Source organism: Hemitrygon akajei, chromosome 5 (assembly GCF_048418815.1).
Source record: "Hemitrygon akajei chromosome 5, sHemAka1.3, whole genome shotgun sequence".
NCBI lineage: Eukaryota > Metazoa > Chordata > Chondrichthyes > Myliobatiformes > Dasyatidae > Hemitrygon > Hemitrygon akajei.
In genome coordinates this window covers 145,189,388-145,216,611 of record NC_133128.1, presented here as the reverse complement: position 1 = coordinate 145,216,611, position 27,224 = coordinate 145,189,388, and the positions used below count along the sequence as shown (strand labels likewise).

Sequence of the window (27,224 nt, the reverse complement as noted above, 5' to 3'; positions counted from 1 at the left end):
GGAAAAAGTAGCGGCTTATAATCCGACATCTACGGTAATAGCATTCCTTTTGAATACCCTTGGTAAATTTAGAAAACCATTTTCCACCAAGCTTTTGTTATAATGGATTATCAGCCTATTGTCAGCTCTTTCTCTTGCTCCTGTCTTCATTCTGTCCCATTTCTTCCTTTAAATATTCAAAACCCATTTACCTTTAATTTTGCTGATTTGAAAAGATACTAAGTGTTTTAACTCTGTAAACACTGCCTGACTTGCTGAGTATTTCCTGCATATTCTGTTTTAATCATTTCCAGCAACAACAGTATTTTATTTCTTTATAAGTACAGTTGCTGTACTGTATCTATCAATGAAAGTTTCCATAATAATAAATACTAAAACATATTGTCTTGATTTTGATTCTATCCATGTTATAATGTCCAATAAATTGAAAGGGGGTTTACAAATTAGTCAGGATTCATCTAATTGCTTAAAATATTGAAACTAGTTTACCAGATTGAAATATAAGAGTCATGGAATAATCAAATACAGTTGTCTTCAAGTTTGTTGGTATGCCTCCCTATAATCCTTTGGTACAAGGAATACTTTGCAATCTGAGTAACCCAAAATTACATGGCAGAAGAGTGTATAGAGGTCCATGATGGATCTTACATCATCTCATCTCAGAGTTCTTAAACATTGCTTAGGCATTCCGAAAGGGCCCTAGCCTTTGGTAAGATGATCAGTGACTTCACTTGGAGGCTAAATGGCTGCCTTTAGAAAAAAATTCCCTTTGATTAAATTCACCTGAGTGAAGGAGCATTGGCCTTTCCACCCCAAAATAACAAATGAATATTACTGAAGCTGTCTTGCAAGCTCAGGCAGTACCCCTCGAGTACAGATGTTTCAGGTCTCTGGGGTGGTAGAAGAACACATCCATCAATATCAACACCTGCTTGATATTATTCCTTGAAGGAATGGTTTCCATGAAAATTAGGATGAAAAATATTACAAAACAACTGGCCCTCCATGGAGGACTTTATCATCTTAGCCAAACAGAAGCTCCCTTGAATCATCAGTGATCTATATTCTGCTTGTATTTAACCTACTAAACTTTTGTATCAGTGATAACATTAGCCTGTACTGTATTGCAGTGGCCCTGTACTAGCTTTGGCTCTTGCCAGCAAAGATGCTGTTGCACGTTGGAGGAATCAGCTGGGGCCTAAAGATGTGCACCAAGCGAAAGAAGAAGCCCCTGAAAGGTATGTCCTTTCAAATGACCACACGATTTTCTTTGCAGAGACTGGGAGTGAATTGATTTGATGAAAAGTAAAAACGTGCTCCATTAGCTCCTTGTCAAGAATGAACAGACTTTGTTTATTGGCTGACTCAGTAGCTTCCAATCTGACAATAAAAATGTTTAACCCCAGACGGCCCTAAGTTAGCTGATTTCTGTCAGAGCAATGGCAACAGAGGTACTGAAACTGAGTTTTGTACTAGAAGACTAGGGTTGATTCTGAAGGCGATCAGACAACTGATTGATTCAGGTTCAGATTCATTCATTTATCATGTGTACATGAAAACATGCAGTGAAATGTGTTGTTTGCATTAGCAACCAACACAACCAAAGAGTGTGCTGGAGACAGTCCTAATGGCAGTGCTGCCACACATTTCAGTGCCAGCAAAGCATGCCCACAATGCTCGGCAGAACAACACAGAACATAACAAGCAACAGAGCAACATCATCAAAACAAGCCCCTTTTCTCTCTCCCATCAATCCGTTCACACACAGGATTTAAAAACACAAACACGAGGAAATCTGCAGATGCTGGAAATTCAAGCAACACACACAAAATGCTGTGGAACGCAGCAGGCCAGGCAGCATCTATAGGAAGGAGCACTGTTGATGTTTCGGGCCGAGACCCTTTGTCAGGACTAACTGAAAGGAAAGATACTAAGAGATTTGAAAGTAGGACAGGGAGGGGGAAATCCAAAATGATAGGAGAAGACAGGAGGGGGAGGGGTGAAGCTAAGAGCTGGAAAGGTGATTGGCAAAAGGGATATAGAGCTGGAGAAGGGAAAGGATCATGGGATGGGAGGCCTAGGGAGAAAGAAAGGGGGAGGGGAGCACCAGAGGGAGATGGAGAACAGGCAAGGAGTGATTGTGAGAGGGGCAGAGAGAGAAAAAAAAGGGGGAAATAAATAAATAAGCAATGGGGTAAGAAGGGGAGGAGGGACATTAACAGAAGTTAGAGAAATCAATGTTCATACCATCAGGTTGGAGGCTACCCAGATGGAATATCAGTGTTGTTCCTCCAACCTGAGTGTGGTTTCATCTTGACAGTAGAGGAGGCCATGTATAGACATATCAGAATGGGAATGGGATGTGGAATTAAAATGTGTGGCCACTGGGAGATCCTGCTTTCTCTGGTGGCCAGAGCATAGGTCTTCAGCGAAATGGTCTCCCAGTCTGCGTCGGGTTTCACCAATATGTAAAAGGCCGCACTGGAAGAACCGGATGCAGTATACCACACCAGCCGACTCACAGGTGAAGTGTCGCCTCACCTGGAAGGACTGTCTGGGGCCCTGAATGGTGGTGAGGGAGAAAGTGTAAGGGCAGGTGTAGCACTTGTTCTACTTACAAGGATAAGTGCTAGGAGGGAGATCATTGGGAAGGGATGGCGGGGAATGAATGGACAAGGGAGTCGCATAGGGAGCAATCTCTGCGGAAAGCAGAAAGAGGGGCGGATGGAAAGATGTGCTTGGTAGTGGGATCCCATTGGAGGTGGCAGAAGGGCAGAAGTTACGGAGAATTATTTGTTGGACCCGGAGGCTGGTGGAGTGGTAGGTGAGGACAAGGGGAACCCTATCCCGAGTGGGGTGGTGGGCGGTTGGGGTGAGAGCAGATGTGTGGGAAATGGGAGAGATGTGTTTGAGCATCACACAGGATTTGCAGACTTGCAGACAGCAGGCCTCCAATTCCCCAGTGCACTTCAGACTCATAGACCAGGGCTTCAACTTCTGGACTTCCAATCGATCTTCAGGCCTCAAGCTTCGGTACTGACCCTAGGACTAATTGATGATGGGACCCTGAATTGCAGGCCTCATGCTCTGGACTTGCTGATGAAAGGACCCCAAATTCTATGCATTAAACTCTGGACTCGCTGACTCGCGTATGAAGGGGATCAATGGTCCTCTTGCTTCCTGCTCCCCTGGACATACAATCCTGGGACTGAGCTACTGGGGGAACTCACTGACCAAATGGGCGGTTGGTGGCCCTTGCTCTAACGTGCATTATGGGAATGCTGGATGAGGAATGACCAACATTTTAATTCCAGACAATAATTATCAAGTGTCCTGCCAACAGCAATTAACTAGCCTAATGCAGGAATAAAGGACACTTGATGTGATACAGGAGGACTCCGCAGACCCATGGAACTACCTTAGCTCATGACTACCCTCTGGAGAGAAGAGAAAAGCATAGAAAACTGGCGAAAAATATATTTGGTCTGAAAAGATCGGAAAAGCTCTTTCAAAGAACATTTCAGATCAAATAAGTGCTTTATTTGTGACAAAGACATAGCATCATCTGAAAAGTTGTCGCTATCCATTATTTTAATAAAGCCTTACATTATGTTTCGCTGGTGAAGGCAGTGAATTAAAATAAGGAAAGTACAGCAATGTCATCAGTCTGTAGTGTAATGTGGGGGAATGTATTAGTGTGAACATAAACAGGATTCACTACTTGATTGTGCTAGAACCACCTCTATGTGCTCCTGATGGCAATGAGTATGCACTCGACTGTGGTAATAACAGTTTGAATTAGGCGTCACTGATACATTCAGGGAATTTGAAAGGCTAGTGCCTTTGCAGACAGGACCAGGTGTGCCAGCTGGAGCCTCAAAACTACAAATGAGCTATTTATTACATTCCTCACTGTAATCTGTCATATTTAATACATGTATTGCTTTCCTCCCGGCAGTCTGAGGGCACAGTTCACAGTGGAATCTGTTCCAATAAATCAGCTGCACGGCAGCAGCACTCCAGAGGAGGCAGAATGGGAGCTGAAGTTCTTCTTCCAAATGGAACATACGCTGGCCGTCATCAAGCCTGACGCAATGGAGAATCACAAAGGTGTGTAGAGACATCAGTAAACAAACAGAAACAATGTCCAGCCATTCAGTACAGCATAATTCATCAAAAGCCATGCATTTTTAAAATGTTTTAAATAAATGCTCAATAAATATATAAAAACTATTCAGAGGAGTGTTAAGTATGCTGTTAAGGGCAGAGGTGCATTTGGAGACTTTTGAAGATGGGAAATAGCAAAGACAGAGCTGGGAAGTGTGGACTGGATAGTTCCATTCACTAACATTAACAGTTTTTCATGTACAGCTGTACTTTTACGAACATTGGGATGTTTGGTAATATCAATCTTCTGAGGGAGCTTAACCTGAGGTATCTTATCAAAGTTGGCACCGTTTACCAGGAGGGAACATGAATAGCAATAAAACATCCTTAAGAACTTAAGAAATAGGAGTAGGAGTAGTCCATCTGGCCCATCGAGCCTGCCCTGCCATTCAATAAGATCATGACTGATCTAACTATGGACTCCTCTCCATCTCTCTGCCTTTTCCCCATAACCCTTAATTCCCCTACTATGCAAAAATCTATCCAGCCTTGTCTTAAATATATTTGTTGAGGTTGCCTCTATGCTTCATTGGGCAGAGCATTCTATAGATTCTCCATTCTTTGGGAAAAGCAGCTCATCCTCATCTGTCCTAAATTTACTCCCCCGAATCTTGAGGTTATATCCCCTAGTTCTATTCTCGCCTACCAGTGGAAACAACTTCCCTGCTTCAATCTTATCTATCGCTTTCATAATTTTATGTGTTTCTATATGATCTCCTCTCATTCTTCTGAATTCCAGTACAGTTGCAGCATGACCTCCCTGCTCTTAAATTCAGTCCTTCTTGCAATGAAGGCCAACATTCCACTTGCCTTCTTGATAGCCTGCTGCACCCGCAAACCAACCTTTTGTGATTCATCAACAAGCGCTCCCAAGTCCTTCTGCACAGTAGCAGGCTGCAGTCTTTTACTGTTTAAATAATAATCTGATCTTCCATTTTTTCCTTTCAAAGTGGATGACCTTACATTTACCAACATTGTACTCCATCTGCCAGACCCTTGTCCACTTACTTAACCTATCTATATCGTTCTCCAGACTCTCTCTATCCTCTGCACAGTTTGCTTTTCCACTCAATTTAGTGTCATCAGCAAACTTAAATACACTATACTCAGGCCCCTCTTCCAGGTCATTGATGCACATTGTGAACGGTTGCAGACCCAGCACCAATCCCTGCGGCACACCGTTCACCCCTGATTGCCAGTCAGAGATACGCCTATGTATCCCAACTCTCTGCTTTCTATTGGTTAACCACTTCTCTATGCACGCTAATACATCACCCCAACTCTATGCATCCATATCTTACGGATAAGTCTTTTATGTGGCACCTTATCAAACACCTTCTGGAAATCCAAGTAAATAACATCTATCTGTTTCCTTCTATCCACTTTGCTTGTTATATCCTCAAAGGACTCCAGTAAGTTTGTCAAACAGGGCCTGCCTTTGCTGAATCCACGCTGTGTCTGCCTGATGGATCCATTTCTTTCCAGATGCCTTACTATTTCTTCTTTAATGATAGCGTCAAACATTTTCCCAACTACCGATGTTAAACTAATTGGCCTGTAGTTACCTGCCTTTTGCCTACATCCCGTTTTGAACAGTGGTGTGACATTTGCCTCCTTCCAATCTGCCGGGACCTGCCCAGAGTCCAGAGAATTTTGGTAAATTATCATCAATGCCTCAACTCTAACCTCTACCACTTCTTTCAGTACCCTGGGATGCATTCCATCAGGACCAGGAGACTTGTCTATCTTTAGGCCCACAAGTTTGCTCTTTTGTGATAGCTATTGTATCGCGGTCCTCACCTCCCATCACATCCATATCATCTCTCTTTGGCATGTTAGATGGATCCTCCACTGTGAAGGCCAACACAATATAATCATTCAAAGCCTCAGCCATTTCCTCATTACCCAATATCAATTCCCCCTTCTCGTCCTCCAAGGGACCCATGTTCACTTTAGCCACCACTTTATATAATTATAAAAATGTTTACTATCCGTTTTTATATTTTGTGTTAGTTTATTTTCATAATCTATCTTCCCTTTCATTATTGCTTGCTTAGTGGTTCTTCGTTGACTTTTTAAAGTTTTCCTAATCTTCCAGTTTCTGATTGCTCTTGGCAACTTTGTACACATGAGCTTTTAGTTTGATGCCTTCTTTTATTTCCTTAGTTACCCAAGCCTGGATTTTCCCACCCTTACTATCCTGGCTTTTAACTGAAATATACTTTTGTTAAGCACCGGGAATAGTCTCTTTCAAAGTCTTCCACTGTTCCTCAAACGTCCCACCATATTGCCTGTGTTCCCAGTCTATCCTGTCCATCTCCTCCCTCATCCCTTTGTAGTCTCCCTTTATTAGGCATAATATACCTGGTTTTAGATTGAACTTTTGCACCCTCCATTTGTATGAGTAACTTAATCATGCTGTGATCACTCTTTCTAAAAGGATCCCTAACTACAATGTTGCTAAGTTTACTTGTCACATTGCACAGGACCAGATCCAAGATAGCATGTTCCCTTGTAGGTTTAGAAACATGCTGTTCAAGAAAGCTATCATGTATGCATTCAATGAAGTCCTCCTCAAGACTGCCTCGACCAACTTAATCCTTGAGCTCTGGCACTTTGGGCATTTAGATTGACCATTTTGTTGGTGTGTTTCTAGCATTGTCTGTGAAGCCAGTTTTAAGCTCTTCAAAAGATCAGAGTCTTGTTTATGCTGTTGTTGGGGGAGCAAAGGTGAGGTGAGATTTGAAGAAGATGAGAGGATCTGGAACTGTGTAGAAACCAGAGGAGGTTCCAGGGCTGGCTTGGACAAACTAATGCTGGGAATTGTAAACAAAGATGAGGACTTCTCTTGAATTGTCCTGCATTACAGAGTTCATACAGATCTGACTAATTTGCTTAGGTTTTCACTCAGTCATATTTAGTTCCAACAAAATTCTGCCAAATGAAATGGAAAAACTTTCTTGATGTGAAAACGAGCATAATTTTGTTCATGAAAGCTTTAACAATAATGTCAGAGTAACAAAATTGGTTTATTATTGTCATTTGTACTGAGCTGCAGTGAGAGGCATTGTTTTTGATGCCATCCATACAGATCATTTCATCATGTCAGTGCATTGAGGTAGCACAAGGGAAAAGCTATAGCAGGATTTAGAGTGAAGTGTTACAGTTACAGTGAAAGTGCAGTAAGGTCAATAGTCCACCCATTCATTCAAGCGGTCTGTTTATTATTCCTATAGCAGCAGCACAGAAACTACCCTTGAGCCTGGGTATATGTGCTTTCGGGCTTTGAATATTCTGCCCAATGGGAGGGGGGAAAAGAGAGGAAGACTGAGGTGGGGAGGATCTTTGATGCATGTGGCTGCCATTGAGGAGTGTAGGCAGAGTCCATCATAATATGCTGAACTGTACCCACAACCCTCTGAAGCCTATTGCGTTCTCAGACAGAGCTGTAGCCATACGAATCTGTGATGCATCTGGATTGGATGCTAACTATGGTGCATCTGTAAAGATTAGTAAGGTTTGATGGGAATATGGCAAATTTCCTTAACTTTTGAGGAAGTAGAGGTGCTGGTGTTCTTTCTTGGCCATGGTTGGCTCAGGACAGACTACTGGCAGTGTTTATACCAGGGAATTCAAAGCTCTCAATCCTTTCAACCTCACCGCCATTGATCTAAACAGGAGCAGGTACATCTCTTCTCCTTCCTGAAGTCAATCAATCACCAGCACTTTTTAAAGCGTTTTCATCATTTTGCTTTCTTATTCCATAAAAACATTCCCAATATCATTGTGATATTTATCCTCTCACTCACTATGATTGTTTTTATCATATTAGAATGGGTGCAACCTTTGCTAACCTGCTTGTGTGATTTAACTTTCAACTATGGCAGATATGATTATACAGAAGATTGAAGAAGGAGGATTTATAATTTCACAGATGGAAGAAAAGGTATTTAGCAGAGAACTGGCTGAAGAGTTCTACAAGGAACACAAGGGCAAGCCATTCTTTGACAAGCTGATTGACTATATGACTGAGTAGGTTATATTTAGATTCTATCTAGATTTAATTGAGCTCTGACATCTGAAGGGTTTTGAAAGCATAGATGAGGGAAAACTGTTTCCATGGGCAGAAATGCAATTATTTCTGGATGTTAATGTAGATTTGATGATATGGAGTGCACTGTCTACAAGTAGCTCACAAAATGGAATAGAAAAAGGAAAACTGTGGAGCTCTGGGGAGAAGGGGACTGATTGGATAGCCCTTTACAAAGTGGGCATGCTGGAATGAATGCCCTTCCTTCCGTGCTATGATTATGTGATTCTATTCTTGGGTAGACAGATAGTCTGTAGAACCGATGTCTGGCTTTGTTTATAACTCACCTTGTCTCCAAAGCCGAACCCAACTAATGAATCCCATTGGATTATAAATATAACATTTTACTCATTGCTAAGAAAATCACTTAAGGTTTGGCTTTTATTCCTGCAGTAAACAAACCAGCCATCCAAAGGAAATGTATTTGGAGTCAAGATGTAAATATGGCTGGCAAAATAAATAATAGAGAGTTACGATCAAAAGGATAGGGAAAATAAAAATATAATTTGACTGAACGTTATTTTCTCCTGGGTTTTATTTTTCACCATATAAACCACCTTCTTTAGTTTGACAAATTAATGTAAACAACAGCAAGAAAGTGGCTATTCAGTTAGTGTGTTAGTGTTGGCTCCATTCCCTCTCGGCTGACCCTCCTTTATGTCCTTTTATGTACTTCCACAAGGAGGAGGACAGAGAGCCATTAGAATATTCTGTTTTAACTAAAAGGATGGTACACGTCAGGAAAAAGCTGACAGTCAGAGTTCATGGACACAAAGATATGATGGGATTCAGCTATGAATATCATTTGATAAACAATAGAAGACTCTTAATTTTAGAGTTTTGGTCATTAGTCCACCCAACACTGTTTTCAACTCAATGTTCGAAAATAATAATCTTAGCTGACTGTGGTTACAGTACGGTAGCAAAGTGGCTAAGTTACATGTCTAGCAATTGATCAAACAACAGGAATTCAAATCATACAATGTCAGATGTGACTAAATCTGGAATTCCAATATTACGTGGTGTTCAAGGTATTGTCAGATTGGTGTCAAATCTCATCTGGCTCACTAATTTTCTTGAGGAAAGGATATCCGTTCTTCTTACCCAGTCAGCCTGTATGTGACATCTGAACTTACAATGTGGTTAACTTCTTCATTTTGGGGGGAAATAAGGATTGGCAATTATTACTAAAATTTCTACCAAGGGTCCACATCTTGCAAATAAATCAAAAATTGTAGGTCTAGCTTTGCCTTAAGCAACTTATGCATTGGGGCCTTCAATAGATAGAATGTTCTATACATTGACTTTGGACTTTGGCACATTGAAGGTTCATAAAACCATTACTTTAAAATCTATTGTTTGAAACCACTTTCTCTTTGTGAGCCCTATTTCTGGTAAGAAATTGTGCACATTTTGAAAGATAGGTTAAAGTAAGTTTAATACTGATAAGGCTCTGATCCTCTCCATGCCCCCTGCAGAGGTCCATCATTGATGATGATTCTAAGTAAGGAGAATGCAGTGGAAGAATGGAGAAATTTGATGGGTCCAACAGATCCCGAGGAGGCCAAGAAAGTAGCACCAGATTCCTTACGAGCCCAGTTTGCAAAGGATGTGTTACAGAATTCCTTGCATGGTCCCACAGATCAGATGCAAGCCATGGAAAAAATCCAGTTTCTGTTTGGAGAGATAAATATCGGAGTGGATGGTATTGTCCAAGGTCAGAACCTATAAATGGAAGAAATGAAATGTAGAGTCTGGCTAAGCTTATAGTGTTAAATTATGAAACATGACCACATTTATGTGAAATAAATGGTTATTTTAAAAACAGATATATGTAAATTTAAATATTTTATCATTTAGATATTCCAATTCTTACCCATACACTAAACCTGTTATTCTCAACACAAGCATGACAGGCTTAGGGTGTAAGTATATGAAAGCAGCTGACAGCTTTGTAAATGCACCTTATCTGAAGCTTCAGGATATTGGACATTTAAGGATTATCTTTTAAGACCAAAATTGAAGCTATAGTGCAGATTGATTGAAAGAATTAATTAAGCTCATGACAGGGCTGCTTAAGTAATATTAAGAGGCTGGTTAATTTTTGAATTGATAATACTGCTGACATTTGTCTTTACTTTCAGGTATTGAACCAAACTTGGAGAAAATAGTTTACCCGGAGTATATGGAGGAATCAGAAGGTTTGTATGAATGTCTCCTATGGTTATTTTAATTAGATAATTCAGCTAATATAGCCAATGCGAAAACATACTTTTGAAAACAAATTTGAATGTTTCTGTGCAGGTAAATGTACCAAGCAATAACTTTTTTAAGCAACATGTTGCAAAAATAAGGAATAATTGAAGGTGTTGATCCTGCAAAAAAATGTTCCCAGACTTAAGCAAATTTTAACGTAATATTTCCGTTTCTCCATCTTGCCCACTGAATTTCTGCATATTGCTGTACATGAAATCACCCACAAACCTGTATATTTAGGAGTTTTTCTGAAAACATATATTTTTTCTATTTTTCCATTTCACAAAGCTGGAAACTGTGAAGTTTGATAACTGTAACTAAAAATGGACCTATACCAAAATGAAATCAATATTAGTAATTGGAAGGAAAAAAGAAAGTACTGGAAATGTTCAGTAGGTCAGACAGCATTTATGGAGAGAAAAACAGAGTTAGCGTGTCTGCTAATTAACTCTGCTTCTTTCTCTAAAGTGCAAGTAAAATGTGACACGCGTGTGGAAAATATCACTGTTGGGTTTTTGGCAAATCAAAACAAAAGTTACAAACAAAAACATTTAAATGTTATCAGTGTTATCGCTGCCAGCTTAATTTTTAGAGCCTCTTTGAAGGTTGACACATGGGTGGGGACTCTCAACTTATCTGTGAATATGACCAATTTTGTAAGTAACATTATTGTTATTATTTCAGAAATAACTGGTGCAAGAACTCACAAAATTTGCATTTGATGCAAATTACACTCATTTCAACTAAAAAAAAATCAATGTACACACACAAAGTGCTGGTGGAACACAGCAGGCCAGGCAGCATCTATAGGAAGAAGCACTGTCAATGTTTCGGGAAATGGGAGAGATGCATTTGAGAGCAGAGTTGATGGTGGAAGAAGGGGAGCCTCTTTGTTGAAAAAAGAAAGACATCTCCTTCGTCCTGGAATGAAAAGCTTCATCCTGAGAGCAGATGTGGTGGAGACGGAGGAATTGTGAGAAGAGGATAGCATTTTTGCAAGAGACAGGGTGGGAAGAGAAATAGTCCAGGTAGCTGTGAGAGTCTATAGGCTATTCCTCTTCCCTTCTTCCACCATCAACTCTGCTCTCAAACGCATCTCTCCCATTTCCCGCACATCTGCCCTCACCCCATCCGCCCGCCACCCCACTCGGGATAGGGCTCCCCTTGTCCTCACCTACCACCCCACCAGCCTGCAGGTCCAACGTATAATTCTCCGTAACTTCCGCCACCTCCAATAGGATCCGACTACGAAGCACATCATTCCCTCCCCCCCTCTTTCTGCTTTTCACAGGGATCGCTCCCTACGTGACTTCCTTGTCCACTCGTCCCCCCCATCCCTTCCCACCGATCTCCCTCCTGGCACTTATCCTTGTAAGCGGAACAAGTGCTACATCTGCCCTTACGCTTCCTCCCTCACCACCATTCAGGGCCCCAGGCAGTCCTTCCAGGTGAGGCGACACTTCACCTGTGAGTCGGCTGGTGTGGTATACTGCATCTGGTGCTCCCGGTGTGGCCTTTTATATATTGGTGATACCCGACGCAGACTGGGAGACCGTTTCGCTGAACACCTACGCTCGTTCCGCCAGAGAAAACAGGATCTCCCAGTGGCCACACATTTTAATTCCATGTCCCATTCCCATTCTAATATGTCTATCCATGGCCTCCTTTACTGTCAAGATGAATCCACACTCAGGTTGGAGGAATGTTACGAACCCCGTAACTGGGTGTCTTACCAGCAAAGATAGGAGTAGCCGTTGAAGTCTGATGATACTATTTTTAACAGTATTTATTAGTAAAAATACACAAAAATAATATCAATGCAAATATACAGGTAATATACGTCATCAATACTAAACCTAAAAGTGCGGGTATAATAATAATCAATAAGAAATAAGCTCTATCGTTATCTAGGGGATAATGAATTGTCCGATGGAAATATAAAGTTCAGTTCAGTTCAGTTCATACAGGCTGCAGTGGTTGCTGATCACCATGTGGCAATTGTTGGAGAGAGAGAGAGAGAGAGAGAGAGAAAAACTTGCCGACTTTCCTTTTTATGATCTTGATCCGTATCCGTCCTTTAGCTAGACCGTTCCGTGGAGGACTCGTCACCCAGGCAAGGGTGGACACACACACAAGCCCCCACCGGTCTCGTAGCGTCTCTCCTGGTGTATCTGAGGGGTGTTCCCCAGACCCTACTTTTATCCCTACTTACGGGGTCTCAGATGTCAATCAGGTTGGGATGATGCAATCCCTCAACCAGACCACTCTGGCTGCCCCCTGAGGGATTTCAATGAATAGTACAGTACTCAATACACAATTCCTTCTCCAAGAGACAATAGCAGTAATCTCTCTCTTTGTCAATAGGAGACATTCCACCTTTGTGTATTCCTGCGTTGTCAATAACAACTGCCTTTTCTGTTATCCTGCGTCTTTCTCTCATTACTGACATGATGTGTATCTCTCTCATTTCCTGGGTATCAGACCCGAAATAATAGCGATCTTGCGATTCTCAAAAAGGGGGGGGGGGCATTGGCGATTCTGTACCCTTCTGCCCATCAGAGTTGCACCTCATTCGTAACAGGAACTATACCTTATATACCAGCTGGGTAGCCTCCAACCTGATGGCATGAACATTGACTTCTCTAGCTTCCGTTAATGCCCCTCCTCCCCTTCTTACCCCATCCCTGATATATTTAGTTGTTTGTTTTTTTTCTCTTTCTCTGCCCATCACCCTGCCTGTTCTCCATCTCCCTCTGGTGTTCCCCCCCTCCCCCTTTCTTTCTCCCGAGGCCTCCCGTCCCATGATCCTTTCCCTTCTCCAGCTCTGTATCACTTTTGCCAATCACCTTTCCAGCTCTTAGCTTCATCCCACCCTCTCCGGTCTTCTCCTATCATTTTGCATTTCCCCCTCCCCCCACTACTTTCAAATCTCTTAGTATCTTTCCTTTCAGTTAGTCCTGTCGAAGGGTCTCGGCCTGAAACGTTGACAGTGCTTCTCCCTATAGATGCTGCCTGGCCTGCTGTGTTCCACCAGCATTTTGTGTGTGTTGTTTGAATTTGCAGCATCTGCAGATTTCCTCGTGTTTGCTCTAAAAAAAATCAATGTAATTGAGCAGAGATCCTAGTCTATAATAAAAGCAAAGACGGACAACTGACTTAGTGATGTGCTGCAGTTTTATGGGCAGTGGTGTGGTGTGGGCTCTTTTCTCCTAGGGGTCACACTCCTTAAGGACATCTATTACCTTTAGGAAAAGTGCAGGTAAAAACATAGAGAAACCACAAGTCTCTCTCCCTTTTACTCTGGGGTTTGTATTACATTCTGAGATGATCCAAATTTGTTTCTGTTCCAGTAAAGTTACATGCCAAGCTCATTCACAAAAATAAATCTGAAGAGATATTTATAAGTTGTTTTACATTCTAGCAGTCTAATCATGAACCAATTTGTTTCCCAAAACAAGTTATTTTAATTTGTTTTTTTTAAATGTTCTAATAGCCAGGGCTATAAATAAGCAAGATTTCTGCTGCAATTATCAATCATTTTGGAACTCTTATCAACACAGATTAAAGTTAGAGCTGACATGGGTTATTTGGGTCCGACATTCCCTCAGTTATCCTTCTCTCATGAAGTGGATTGTGCTGCGTGAAGCTTTTTTGGATTGTGTGGAGATGTCACATGTCTGCTTTGAGTAACATGGTAACATCAGCAGATCTAAAAGGGCGCAGTGAGGTAGGCATCATGACCATCAACAACCACCATCTCCCTTTATTTTGCCTCTAAAATCTGTGCTGACCTCTCATCTTCCCCCAGCATTTCAATTGCAGGCCAGCCAAACGGAATGTTTTCCTTTCAACATTATAACAGTTTTCCATTCACAAAATCAATGGTTGATCACATAGAACATAGAACAGGGTAGCACAGGACAGGCCCTTTGGGCCATCCTATCTATGCTGAACTTGATGCCAATCTAAACTAATTCCACCTATCTGGACATTGTCCATTTCCATCCATTCCCTATCTGTTTATGTCACTATCTAAAAGCTTCCTGAACATTGGAATCATACCTGCTTCTCCAGCCTATCCTGGTGCTGCATTTCAGAAGCCAACTACTCTCTGTTTAAAGAACTTGCCTAGCAAATCTCCTTTAAACTTCTCCCTCTCACCTTAAACTGACACCTTCCAATATTTGACATTTCCACACTGGGAAAAAGACTCTGGCCATCTATCCTGCCTGTGCCTCAAATAATTTTCTACCCCTGAGCCTCTGATGCTTCAGAGAAAACAGTTTAAGTTTGTTCAACCTCTCCTTGTAGCTGATACTCTCTAATCCAGGCAACATCTTAGTGAACCTCTCTGCAGCCTCTCCAGTTCATCCACACTGACTAGAGCTACACACAATACTCAAAATATAGCCTGAACAAAGTTTATATAGCTGCAATGTGACTTTCCTACTTTACACTCAATGCCTAGCCAATGAAAACTGGCATAACATATCCATTCTTTACCATGCTATCCATTTGTGTTGTCACTTTCAACGATCTAAGCACTTGTATCCTAAAGTTCCTCATTATATCAAAGCTGCTTAGGGAGCTATACACTTGCTTTTACATTTGACTGCCCGAACTGCAACAGTTCACACTTGTCTGGATTAAACTCTATCTGCCACTTCTTTACCCAATTTTCCAAATGACCCATATCCTGCTCTAACTTTTGACAACCTTCATCACTGTCCATAACTCTGCCAATTTTCATGTCATCTGCAAACTTACTAATCAGGCCACTTACGTTTTCACCCAGATCATTTATTTACACTCAGTGGCTACTTTATTGGGTACACCTGTGTCCCTGTTTGTTAATACAAATATCTGATCAGACAAACTTGGCAGAAACTCAATGCAGGAAAAGCATGCAGACATGATCAAGAGGCTCAGTTGTTGTTCAGATCAAACATCAGAATGGGGAAGAAATGTGATCTAAGTGACTTTGACTGTGGGTTGATTGTTGGTGCCAGATGGGGTGGTTTGAGTATCTCAGGAGCAGCTGATTTGCTGGGGTTTCCATGAACAATGGTCTTCAGAGTTTACAGAGAATGGTGCGAAGAACAAGACAATCCAGTGAGTGGCAGTTCTGTGGGTGAAATCAACTTGTTAATGAGAGAGTTCAGAGGGGAGAGGCCAGCCTGGTTCAAGCTGACAGTAAGGCTTCAGTAACTCAAATAGTCACACATTACAGCAGTGGTGTTAAAAAGAGCATCTCTGATTGCACAACACATCGAACCTTGAAGTGGATGGGCTACAACAGCAGAAAACCATGAACATACACTGAATAGCCACTTTTTAGGTACAGGAAGTAGCTAATAAAATATACACTGAGTGCATATCACAAACAATAAAGTTCCCAGCACTGAATATTGTGGAACAGCACTAGTCACAGTCCTCCATTCAGAATAACATCTCTCAACTACTATCATCTATTCTTAATAACCAACCCTATTTTGTTTCCAACTAAATGTGGATCCCATGTTCCTGAACCTTTTGGACCAACCTACCATGGAAGACCTGTCAAATGCTTTATTCTATGTCCTACCTCACTATGTTGTTACTGAAAAATAGAGCATGGCAGCACAGAAACAGGCCTTTTGGCTATCCAGACTATGCCAAACAATTATTCTGCCTGGTCCCATTGACCTGTACCTGAACCATAGCCTTCCTATCTATGTACATCCAAATTTCTCTTAAGTGCTCAATTCAAACTTGCATCAACCACTTCCACTGGCAGTTAGTTCCACACTTTCACTACCCTCTGAGTGAAAAAGTTCCCCTTTATGTTCCCCTTAAATATTTCCACTTTGACCCTTTCACCCTTAACCTATGACTTCTGATACTAGTCTCGCCCAACCTCAGTGGAAAAAGCATGTTTGTATCTATACCCCTCATTGTTATGATTGAAACATTCCTACACAGCCCTTTCCATCTTTTCCCAAGGTGTACTATGAATATGGCAGTTCAAGTACTGGGCAATATTCAGGAGAAATAGGGCAGAGACAAGGTTACTGAGGTTCCAGCTGTTTAACTCCGGAAAATCATAGTGTGTATTTAATATGTCATGATATTAGTAATTGGGAGTTTTGACTGTCTTTTTTTTAAAACTATTAGTTGGTGTTGGAGCAATGTTATTCCATTACAGTAATATTAATAAGTAGGGCTAATGCAGACTGGTCAGTGAGATCATTCCTAACTGTGGACTGGCCTGATCCACAGTTAGGCAAAGATTTGTGGTCACAGTGAAAAGAAGGTAACTTTCCATTGTTTATTCTTTAGCAATAGCCACTCCCAAGAGACTTAATCAGTGGGGGTATTGACAAAATGGAATGCTCCATTTGTTATCAAAGTAGCAGAGAAACTCTGCTTGAGCTTTGAGCAGTGCTTTCTGAGAAGGCTGGTCTACATTTTCGTGTGAAGGTTGCTTTTAAATCTTGGATGAATATTGTCAGAGGCATTTACACTGTAGGCACTGGGCACTACTCCAGGATCAAATATAGCCCTCTGATGTGTAGAATAAATCTTCCATTTCTGTCCAAAGTTTCATCATTGCTTCCAGTATAGAAAGTGTAAGCTATTACACTAGATGTACCATGTTTTAGGACAACCTGAGACTACAGCACCTCTCTAGAGGGAGTTACTTCTAACATCACTTTGTGTCTGGAGGGAAAGAATGACATATTCCCACATAACAATAGTGAATTCACCATGTAATGTGTCACTGTTGTACCTTGCATCAGTCTTTCGCTTTGAAACAACAGATGCTATCTGGCATCTCTTTAAAGAATCAACCCACCATTTTCATCTATTTGGTAAATTGGGTTATTATTATTACATATACACCGAAGTACAGTGCAAAACTTTGTTTTGCACGCTATCAATATAGATCATATCATCACATCAGTACAGAATGCAGAATAAAGTGTCATGTTAAAGAGTAACGGTTAACTTTCTCCATGTGATTTGTCATCCTCAGATTCTTGGTAGACAGGCAGTGATTTTCCAAGCACATGAACATACTAAGCAGGAAGGCCAGTCTGCCTCTGCTTCGTCTCATGATGACTGCAGCATTGTAAGAAGACAATTCCTACCCTATTGCACCTCTGCTCCTCCACCACCAGGGGCAGCAGAGCCAGATTTTTGACTCCATCATGTCTGGGTACACATTCCACCAGCAGGGGCTGTTAGACACCAACCAGCAGCGTCAAAACGGGGTTACATTGCCTTTCTTTAATCCAGGACCCTTGGGATTAATGTAGTTTTCTTCTTTTGGATCTGTGCAGTTCAGCAGAGAGAAAGAATTATGTTAGTAATATTTTTGGTCTTTATCCTGCACACTGGATTAGGAGAACATATTAAAATTAAAAATAAAAGAGAACTCTGAGCCAATTCTCCACAGAATTAATATTAAAGAACATAGAAAATTAAGTAGATTGTAAGTGTGTATTCCATGTATGCTGAAGAGGCAGATATTAACAGTAAATATAATATTTCATTCACTTGTTTTGTTGCCTTTTAGATACACAGTTGAGAGCCGATGCAGTGGACTCAACAGAGAAAACTGAAGTAGGTGATGAAAGTAAGTGGATCCATCTCTTATCATCCCTTTTGTAAGGTAAAAACCTACAGTCTTAGCTAAAACCTTCCATCCAAAGATAGAGACATCCTAATTTATGACGGGAAAGATTGTGCAAAGCATTGGCGCAAAATTGCAGTATTGGTTGACACCAGTCCCACTGAGATTACTTCTGTTGTAGATCTGATGGTCAGTATCATAAAGTGTACTTAAGATGTAGATGAATTTCTATGGACAGTTGAATTAGAGGAGTAATGCACATAAGGCCAACTGCTTTCTCCCTATGGCACATAAAAAATGCTGGAGGTACTCTGCAGGTCAGGCAGCATTTATGAAGTGAAATAAGCATTCGATGTTTTGAGCAACTATGTCCACTCCAACCTCTCTTTCTCTCTCACTTAATCTCTACAATTGCCAAAATAGTCTTTTTGTGCCTTTAATTTCTACAGCTCCTGTAGACTCTCAGAGTGAAAACTCAAAGAGCGCCTTTGATGAGAGCTTGCAGAAGAATTTGCCAGAAGAATCTCCAGAGGGGCAACTTAATGAAGAGGGTAATGATCCTGTCTAATATTCTCTGTAGTGGAAAGTGTAGGGGCTGTGCACAGAGACTCCAGTACATAGAGAGCAATCTGACCTGCAGAGCTTGAAGAATAACCTGATAACAGTTACCCTTGCAAGCTCATTGTCAAATGAGCACATTGGTGTATTCCTACCACCACTTCATGTTCATGACACACAAACCGGCCCTTTTGCCCACTGGGCCTGTGCTAGTCATTGCACACCCACCTACACTAACCCGTTTTATTCTCCCCATGGCCCCGTCAATTCCTCACCATATTTTATCACTCACCTTTACTTCCAGAGCAGTTTCCTTGCAGTCAGTTTGACTGCCAAGTCATTTGAGTTTGAGATGTGGGAGAAAACTGGAGCACCTGGGGGTGGGGAAGGGGACGGGATCCCCATTTGGTCCGATCCTTTCATTCCAACCAATTCCCCTCTGGATGCCCTGAGAGAGGCTCATTGTGATCGCTGGGAGCCCTAATGATAAGAGCAGATTTCTAGAACCCCTGCAAAAATGGAACGAAGGTTTTAGTGAAAGTAAACATGGATTTAATAGGGACAAATAGTGGAAAACTTTTGATGGGAAAAAGAAAGTAGCAAGGACTTTAAACAAATATTTTGTGCCTGTCTTCCTGTGGAAGATGCAAAAAGAAACTTGGAAATTGTGGGGAACCGTAAGTTTATTAAGAGTGAATAATTTAAAGTAATGAGTATTTGTGAATCTGAAATATCAAAAAAAATGCAAGCAGTCAAGTAAATGGTATGCTCGCCTTTTTAGCAAAGTGTTGGAAGTGGAAAATACAATTATTTCAGAATTGCTGAGTTTCCAAGAAAATTTGGTCCTTTTAGTATCAAAACTAAATATTGTTTGGTGATGTTATTGGTTTATTATTGTCACATGTATCAAGGTACTGTGAAAAGCTTATCTTGCAAACTGTTCCTTACAACACAGAAAGAGGCCATTTCATCCTATCATGTCTATGTATGTTCACAGAATAACCTATTCCCACTTATTTCTTTGTAACTTATTCTCTCCTCAGTCCTCTTACCTGTACCGCTAACGAGCACACTAGAGGCAATTTGCAGTCTCCAATTAACCTGCATGTCTTTGTAATGTAGGAGCAAGCTGGAAATCCAGGGGAAACACATGAAGTCACAGGGACCCCATACAGAAAGCAATGGGAATCAGGATTAAACCTGGACAGGATTAAACCTGTGAGTTCCGCAGGCCCACTAGCTGTGCCCCTGTGCCTTCAGTTGCTGCCTGCCTTGCTAAGTTCCTCCAGCATTTTGTGTGCCTGTTCCAAGTTTACCCCAGTATTCTCACATATTGTCTGGAAGAAGCTGAACTTCGAGTTCATAGCAAATTCATTGACCAATACCTCTGATTTGTTCTGCCCGTTCCATTATGCCTGTGCAGATGAGCTTCACCCCTGCTAATTATTGCTAATTCCATTAAGTGCAGGCAACTATTTGCTATTCCTAACCTGAAGTCTAGACATTAAACTTTGGAAGATTATTCAATCAATTCGATCAATCCAATCAATCTATGTATAGATTTCAGATAACTTCATATCGGAGTTCAATGGTGTTTATTTGCATAAAAGATCCCACAGGTATCTCTTCTCTAAGTACCATGCTGTTGCTTCAAATATATAGCATTCCACCTTTCAAGAACATAGAACATAGATTGTGTGTACGGCACAGTACAGGCCCTTTGGCCCACAATGTTGTACTGACATGTACAAACCTACTCCACGATCAATCTCCTACACAATCATATTCTTCCACTTTTCTTACATCCACGTGCCTCTCTAAGAGTTTCCATAGCCTAGAACGTTGAGCTGTCAGTTCTGCCCCTCCCTCAAACATGTTTCTGCTTTGGCTATAATATCCCAGCCCCATGCCCTAAGTTCACCTGCCTTTTATGTCAAGCTTCCTGCAGACCTTCCTTGCTCCCTGACTTTCCCTTGCCCATTCTGTCCATTGAAATTGCTCTTTTTAACATTTATATTTGCTACTAGCCCAGGTTCCGCACTACTACTTTGGGTCCCACACCTCTGCCAGACTAGTTTAACCCCCCCCACCCCGAGTAATCAATACAAAAATATGCTAATTATATTCAGATCACACCCATTTCTCTCTACTAAAATGAATGAAGTCACCAGGACTCACCAGGAACAGATTCAGTGGACAGGTTCTCATGTTCGTCCTTCACAATGAGGAGTCCAGTGTCTGAGTGACAGTGACAACCAGTTGTGGGAATTTTGAAGTTCCTATGTTTGAGGATGTTAAGGGAATCTCAAACTTCCTGAGGGTAATGGAGCTAAATTCTCACATCCACTTTCAATAGGTGTTTTTTACTGTGGAAATCCCTGGCCAATATGATGTAATACTCAGATTGTTTATTGAAAAACTGACACTACGTGCAATTATTCAGAGCTACAAAACATTTATCGCACCATAACGTGCAGAAGCAGGCTCTTCGGCCCACCTTGTTCATGCTGCACATCAACTACCCAAGCTGGTCCGAGGCTTCTAATCACAAAGTACCCTCGATCCCCTATTACCAAGCCAACTTTGAATCCAATCTGCCAACGTCTTTGAATCCCATGGGTTCTCTTTAGGACCAGTCTTCCATTTAGGATCTTGTCTATGTAGATTACATTAACCAAACTGCTGTCTTCAATGTATTTTGTTACTTCCTCAAAACTTCAACCAAATTATTCAGACAGGATCTCTCTCCAATCAACCAGGTCTGACTATCCCAGAATAGCCCCTGCCTTTCCAAATGTAAATTACTCTTGTCCCTCACAATTTTGGTTCAATGGCTCTCTTACCACTGAAGTTAGACTCACCGGCCTATGGTTACCTACCTTATCCCTGCTGCCCTTCTTGAATAAAGGTAACACATTCGCTGTCGACCTCCCACCTGGAACTCCACTTCAGGCCAGTGAAGTTTTAAAAATCTCTTTCAGGGCCCCAGCAATTTCATACATTGTTCCCATTGAAGCCTGGGATACTCTCATCATGCTGTGGAACTTTTCCACCTGTACGTTTGCTCAGATATCTAATACCTCCTCCTCTTAAAAGTTAACGTGCTCTGCAACATTCCCTCCCCCTCCACGAAACCTGCACCTACCGTATTTGTTTCCTAAGTGAACACAATAAAGGAGTCACGAGGAAATCTGCAGACGCCGGAAATTCAAGCAACACACACAAAATGCTGGTTTTACGCAACAGGCCAGGCTGAAGGGTCTCGTCCCAAAACGTCGACAGTGCTTCTCCCTATAGATGCTGCCTGGCCTGCTGTGTTCCACCAGCATTTTGTGTGTGTTACAATAAAGGAGTGTTCATTTTGAACTGCCAGTAATATTTTGTGGACTGTCTTTTTTTTTTAAATATCACCTCTCCACCACCCCCCACGACTCATTCTCTGCACTGGAAGTGTCTCCTCTATTCTCTGTTCTTAGTATTATTATTTACCATCTGCATCTGCTTATCTTTGGTTGCCCCTCTGGGCATTGCAAAACATCTTTCAAACGTTACATTATACTTGGTACAGAATCACATAGGCAAGGCAGGGCAGCAGAACAATCAGAAGCAGAAAAAAGCTTTAATTTTTCAGAGTAAGTTAATATGTAAATAATCTGTATCTTTACATGGGTGGTCAAAAATTGCAGATTGGGAGTATTGTAAAATATTCTCTGTTAATTTTATAGCATTTCTTTTTATAGATTCCGTGGTGGCATCTAATGAGGTGGAGGCAAAAGAATTGGCTTCAGCAGAACCTGAAAGTAAGTTACAATAGACAATAGACAATAGGTGCAGAAGTAGACCATTCGGCCCTTAGAGCCTGCACCGCCATTTTGAGATCATGGCTGATCAACTACTATCAATACCCAGTTCCTGCCTTGTCCCCATATCCCTTGATTCCCCTATCCATAAGATACCTATCTAGCTCCTTCTTGAAAGCATCCAGAGAATTGGCCTCCACTACCTTCCGAGGCAGTGCATTCCAGACCCCCACAACTCTCTGGGAGAAGAAGTTTTTCCTTAACTCTGTCCTAAATGACCTACCCCTTATTCTCAAACCATGCCCTCTGGTACTGGACTCTCCCAGCATCTGGAACATATTTCCTGCCTCTATCTTGTCCAATCCCTTAATAATCTTATATGTTTCAATCAGATCCCCTCTCAATCTCCTTAATTCCAGCGTGTACAAGCCCAGTCTCTCTAACCTCTCTGCGTAAGACAGTCCAGACATCCCAGGAATTAACCTCGTGAATCTACGCTGCACTTCCTCTACAGCCAGGATGTCCTTCCTTAACCCTGGAGACCAAAACTGTACACAATACTCCAGGTGTGGTCTTATCAGGGCTCTGTACAAATGCAAGAGGATTTCCTTGCTCTTGTACTCAATTCCCTTTGTAATAAAGGCCAACATTCCATTAGCCTTCTTCACTGCCTGCTGCACTTGCTCATTCACCTTCAGTGACTGATGAACAAGGACTCCTAGATCTCTTTGTATTTCTCCCTTACCTAACTCTACACTGTTCAGATAATAATCTGCCTTCCTGTTCTTACTCCCAAAGTGGATAACCTCACACTTATTCACATTAAACGCCATCTGCCAAGTATCTGCCCACTCACCCAGCCTATCCAAGTCACCCTGAATTCTCCTAACATCCTCATCACATGTCACCCTGCCACCCAGCTTAGTATCATCAGCAAATTTGCTGATGTTATTTTCTATGCCTTCATCCAAATCGTTAACGTAAATGGTAAACAGCTGTGGTCCCAATACCGAGCCCTGTGGCACCCTACTAGTCACCACCTGCCATTCCGAGAAACACCCATTCACCGCTACCCTTTGCTTTCTATCTGCCAACCAGTTTTCTATCCATGTCGATGTCTTCCACTCGATGCCCTGAGCTTTGATTTTACCCACCAATCTCCTATGTGGGACCTTATCAAATGCCTTCTGAAAATCGAGGTACACTACATCCACTGGATCTCCCTTGTCTAACTTCCTGGTTACATCCTCGAAAAACTCCAACAGATTAGTCAAGCATGATTTACCCTTGGTAAATCCATGCTGGCTTGGCCCAATCCTATCACTGCTATCTAGATATGCCACTATTTCATCCTTAATAATGGACTCTAGCATCTTCCCCACCACCGATGTCAGGCTGACAGGTCGATAGTTCTCTGTTTTCTCCCTCCCTCCTTTCTTAAAAAGTGGGATAACATTAGCCATTCTCCAATCCTCAGGATCTGATCCTGAATCTAAGGAACATTGGAAAATGATTACCAATGCATCCGTAATTTCCAGGGCCACCTCCTTTAGTACCCTAGGATGCAGACCATCTGGACCTGGGGATTTGTCAGCCTTAAGTCCCATCAGTCTTCTCATCACTGTTTCCTTCCTAATGTCAATCTGTTTCATTTCCTCTGTTACCCTATGTCCTTGGCCCATCCATACATCTGGGAGATTGCTTCTGTCTTCCTTAGTGAAAACAGATCTATAGTACTCATTAAATTCTTCTGCCATTTCTCTGTTTCCCATAACAATTTCACCCAATTCATTCTTCAAGGGCCGAACATTGTTCTTAACTATCTTCTTTCTCTTCACATACCTAAAAAAGCTTTTGCTATCTTCCTTTATATTCCTGGCTAGCTTGCGTTCGTACCTCATTTTTTCTCCCCGTATTGTCTTTTTAGTTAAGTTCTGTTGTTCCTTAAAAACTTCCCAATCATCTGTCCTCCCACTCACCTTAGCTCTGTCATACTTCCTTTTTTTTAATGCTATGCAATCTCTGACTTCCTTTGTCAACCACTGTGGCCCCTTTCCCCCCTTTGAATTCTTCCTTCTCTGGGGGATGAACTGATTTTGCACCTTGTGCATTATTCCCAAGAATACCTGCCATTGCTGTTCCACTGTCTTTTCTGCTAGGCTATCCATCCAGTCAACTTTGGCCAGCTCCTCCCTCATGGCTCCATAGTTTCCCCTGTTCAACTGCAACACTGACACCTCCAAGCTGCCCTTATCCTTCTCAAATTGCAGATAAAAACTTATCATATTATGATCACTACCTCCTAATGGCTCCCTTACTGCAAGATCGCTTATCAAATCCTGTTCATTACATAACACTAAATCCAGAATAGTCTTGTCCCTGGTCGGCTCTCATACAAGCTGTTCCAAGAATGCATCCGGTAGGCACTCTACAAACTCCCTATCCTGTGGTCCAGCACCAACCTGATTCTCCCAGTTCACCTGCATGTTGAAATCCCCCATAACTACTGCGACATTACCTTTGCCACATGCCAATGTTAACTCCCTATTCAACTTGCACCCAATATCCATGCTACTGTTTGGTGGCCTGTAGACAACACCCATTAGGGTCTTTTTGCCCTTACTGTTCTTCAGTTCTATCCACACAGACTACTTCTCCTGATCCTATGACCCCCCTTGCAAAGGACTGAATCTCATTCCTCACCAACAGGGCCACCCCACCCCCTCTGCCCACATTTCTGTCCCTACGATAGCACGTATGCCCTTGAACATTCATTTCCCAGGTCTGATCTCCCTGCAGCCATGTCTCTGTTATCCCAACAACATCATAGTTACCCATTCGCACCTGGGCTTCAAGCTCATCCGCCTTATTTCTGACACTTCGTGCATTCAGATATAGAATTTTTAGCCCATTTCTCCTCTCTCTGTTTGAATCGCTGCCTATTGTGCTTAACCCAGCTCCCTGAACTCCCATCAGGCTATACGCCCCTAGAATTTTGTTGTCCTTCCTAAATTTACTTATTCTTTCAATACATTTAACTCCATGTTCCGTCAGACCATCCCTCTGTACATGTGTCCTCCTTATCACTTGTTCCACCTCACCTTTCTCTACTACACACTTAATATTCCGGAACCGTGTAGTCCCCACCTGTCCTTTATTCTTCCTCTCGCTATCCTCTCTCACATTCTGGATCCCCGCCCCCTGCAAATTTAGTTTAAACCCCCGCAAGAAGCACTAGCAAACTTCCCTGCAAGAATGTTAGAACCGCTCCAGTTCAGGTGTAAACCGTCCCTTCGGAACAGATCCCACCTTCCCTGGAACAAAGCCCAATTATCTACAAACCTGAAGCCCTCCCTCCTGCACCATCCTCTCAGCCACGTATTAATCTGTATAATCTTTCTGTTCCTTGCCTCACTCGCACGTGGCACAGGTAGCAATCCAGAGATTGTTACCCTGCGGGTCCTGCTCTTCAGCTTCGCACCTAACTCCCTGAACTCCCTACACAGGACCCCCTCACTCATCCTACCCATGTCATTGGTCCCTACATGGACCCACCACATCTGGATTCTTGCCCTCCCTCTCGAGAATAACCTGCACCCGATCTGAGATGTCTCAATAATTACAGAACTACACTTTTGATTAAGACTCATTATTCCAGTTCATTAGTAGAAAAGCATACCCTGTCTGGGTTCATCTGTCAGAGCAATGGCAGCTCACTAATTGTTTAGTTGTTCGCTGTATCTGATGACAGTTTTGAAACCTGTGCGGAATTTTTTTTTAAAGAGGAAAAGCCTTTGCACTTGGCACTTCCACTCCCTTGACCTCGGAAGTCTGGGTCCGTGGTACGAGTAGTCATCGTAACTGGGGTTCTACTTGGTGGCAGTAGATAACCATGCCACCTTTTACGCCTTGTCATGCCCGTCACTCTCAATAAAGCACTGTGTAACTGCCTTTCTGGCCATTAGATCTCACTGCTGATCTCATCTGCCCTGTCCACCGGAGCTGATTTTGTATGCAAGGACAAGCAGATCCACACCTCACCGGGGTATGAGGCCCGCCGGTCATCCTCACCGGGGTATGAGGCCCGCCGGTCATCCTCACCGGGTTTAGAATGCCTGTCAAAGTGGTGCCCCAGGGTGTGGCCGCTCTCACATGCAAGCAGCAACTTGGAGCCACAGGTGAGAACTGAGTGTCCAGTGGGGACCAAAGATGAGTGAGCTGCTCCAGAATGGACAGAATAAGGCCCTTCACCAGAGCTGCTTACCCATCTTTCATCAACCCATTCTATAACATTCTGAGGAAAGATCAGAGAGAGCTTCTGATGTTTAAAATCTTAAACCTTCCATGTACCATGAGTCAAAGTGTAGAGCCTCCAAAATTTGAATAGCCTGAACCATGAACCTTATCTGTGCTGAGTCAGCTGAGGTGCTGCAATTAATCTTAGTCCCCAGAGGAGACCTGCACAGGATCCCTGTTCACTGTTTAGCGAACCCTGCAGGTGAATGCATAGACAGATTAAGGAAGGATATTAATGTTGCCATATCTGTCTAGTTTAAATGGCTTAATTAGTTGCTTCTCACTCATTGATTAGACTTATTTACAAGGAGTAATTACTACTGTGAAGTAGGGGACTTGAGTATAGACTTTTAGATGTGGAACCAGATCCCAACTTATGCCAAGTTCGTGAAGGCGAAAATATGAAAACTTTTCAATATGCTGACCTAATGGTATTTTCTGT

The 27,224-nt window shown here is 42.1% G+C and overlaps 1 protein-coding gene across 1 annotated transcript in view; it reads left to right on the top strand.

Annotated features, from left to right (window-relative positions):
- Positions 1-27,224, top strand: part of nme9 (NME/NM23 family member 9) — a 74,868-nt gene that overhangs the window by 36,974 nt on the left and 10,670 nt on the right. The window contains exons 13-20 of the mRNA XM_073046769.1: positions 1,131-1,238; positions 3,959-4,110; positions 8,055-8,199; positions 9,736-9,974; positions 10,402-10,458; positions 18,072-18,131; positions 18,578-18,679; positions 22,427-22,486. Of these exons, the coding sequence (XP_072902870.1) occupies positions 1,131-1,238; positions 3,959-4,110; positions 8,055-8,199; positions 9,736-9,974; positions 10,402-10,458; positions 18,072-18,131; positions 18,578-18,679; positions 22,427-22,486 (923 nt within the window). The remainder of the gene's footprint in view (positions 1-1,130; positions 1,239-3,958; positions 4,111-8,054; positions 8,200-9,735; positions 9,975-10,401; positions 10,459-18,071; positions 18,132-18,577; positions 18,680-22,426; positions 22,487-27,224) is intronic.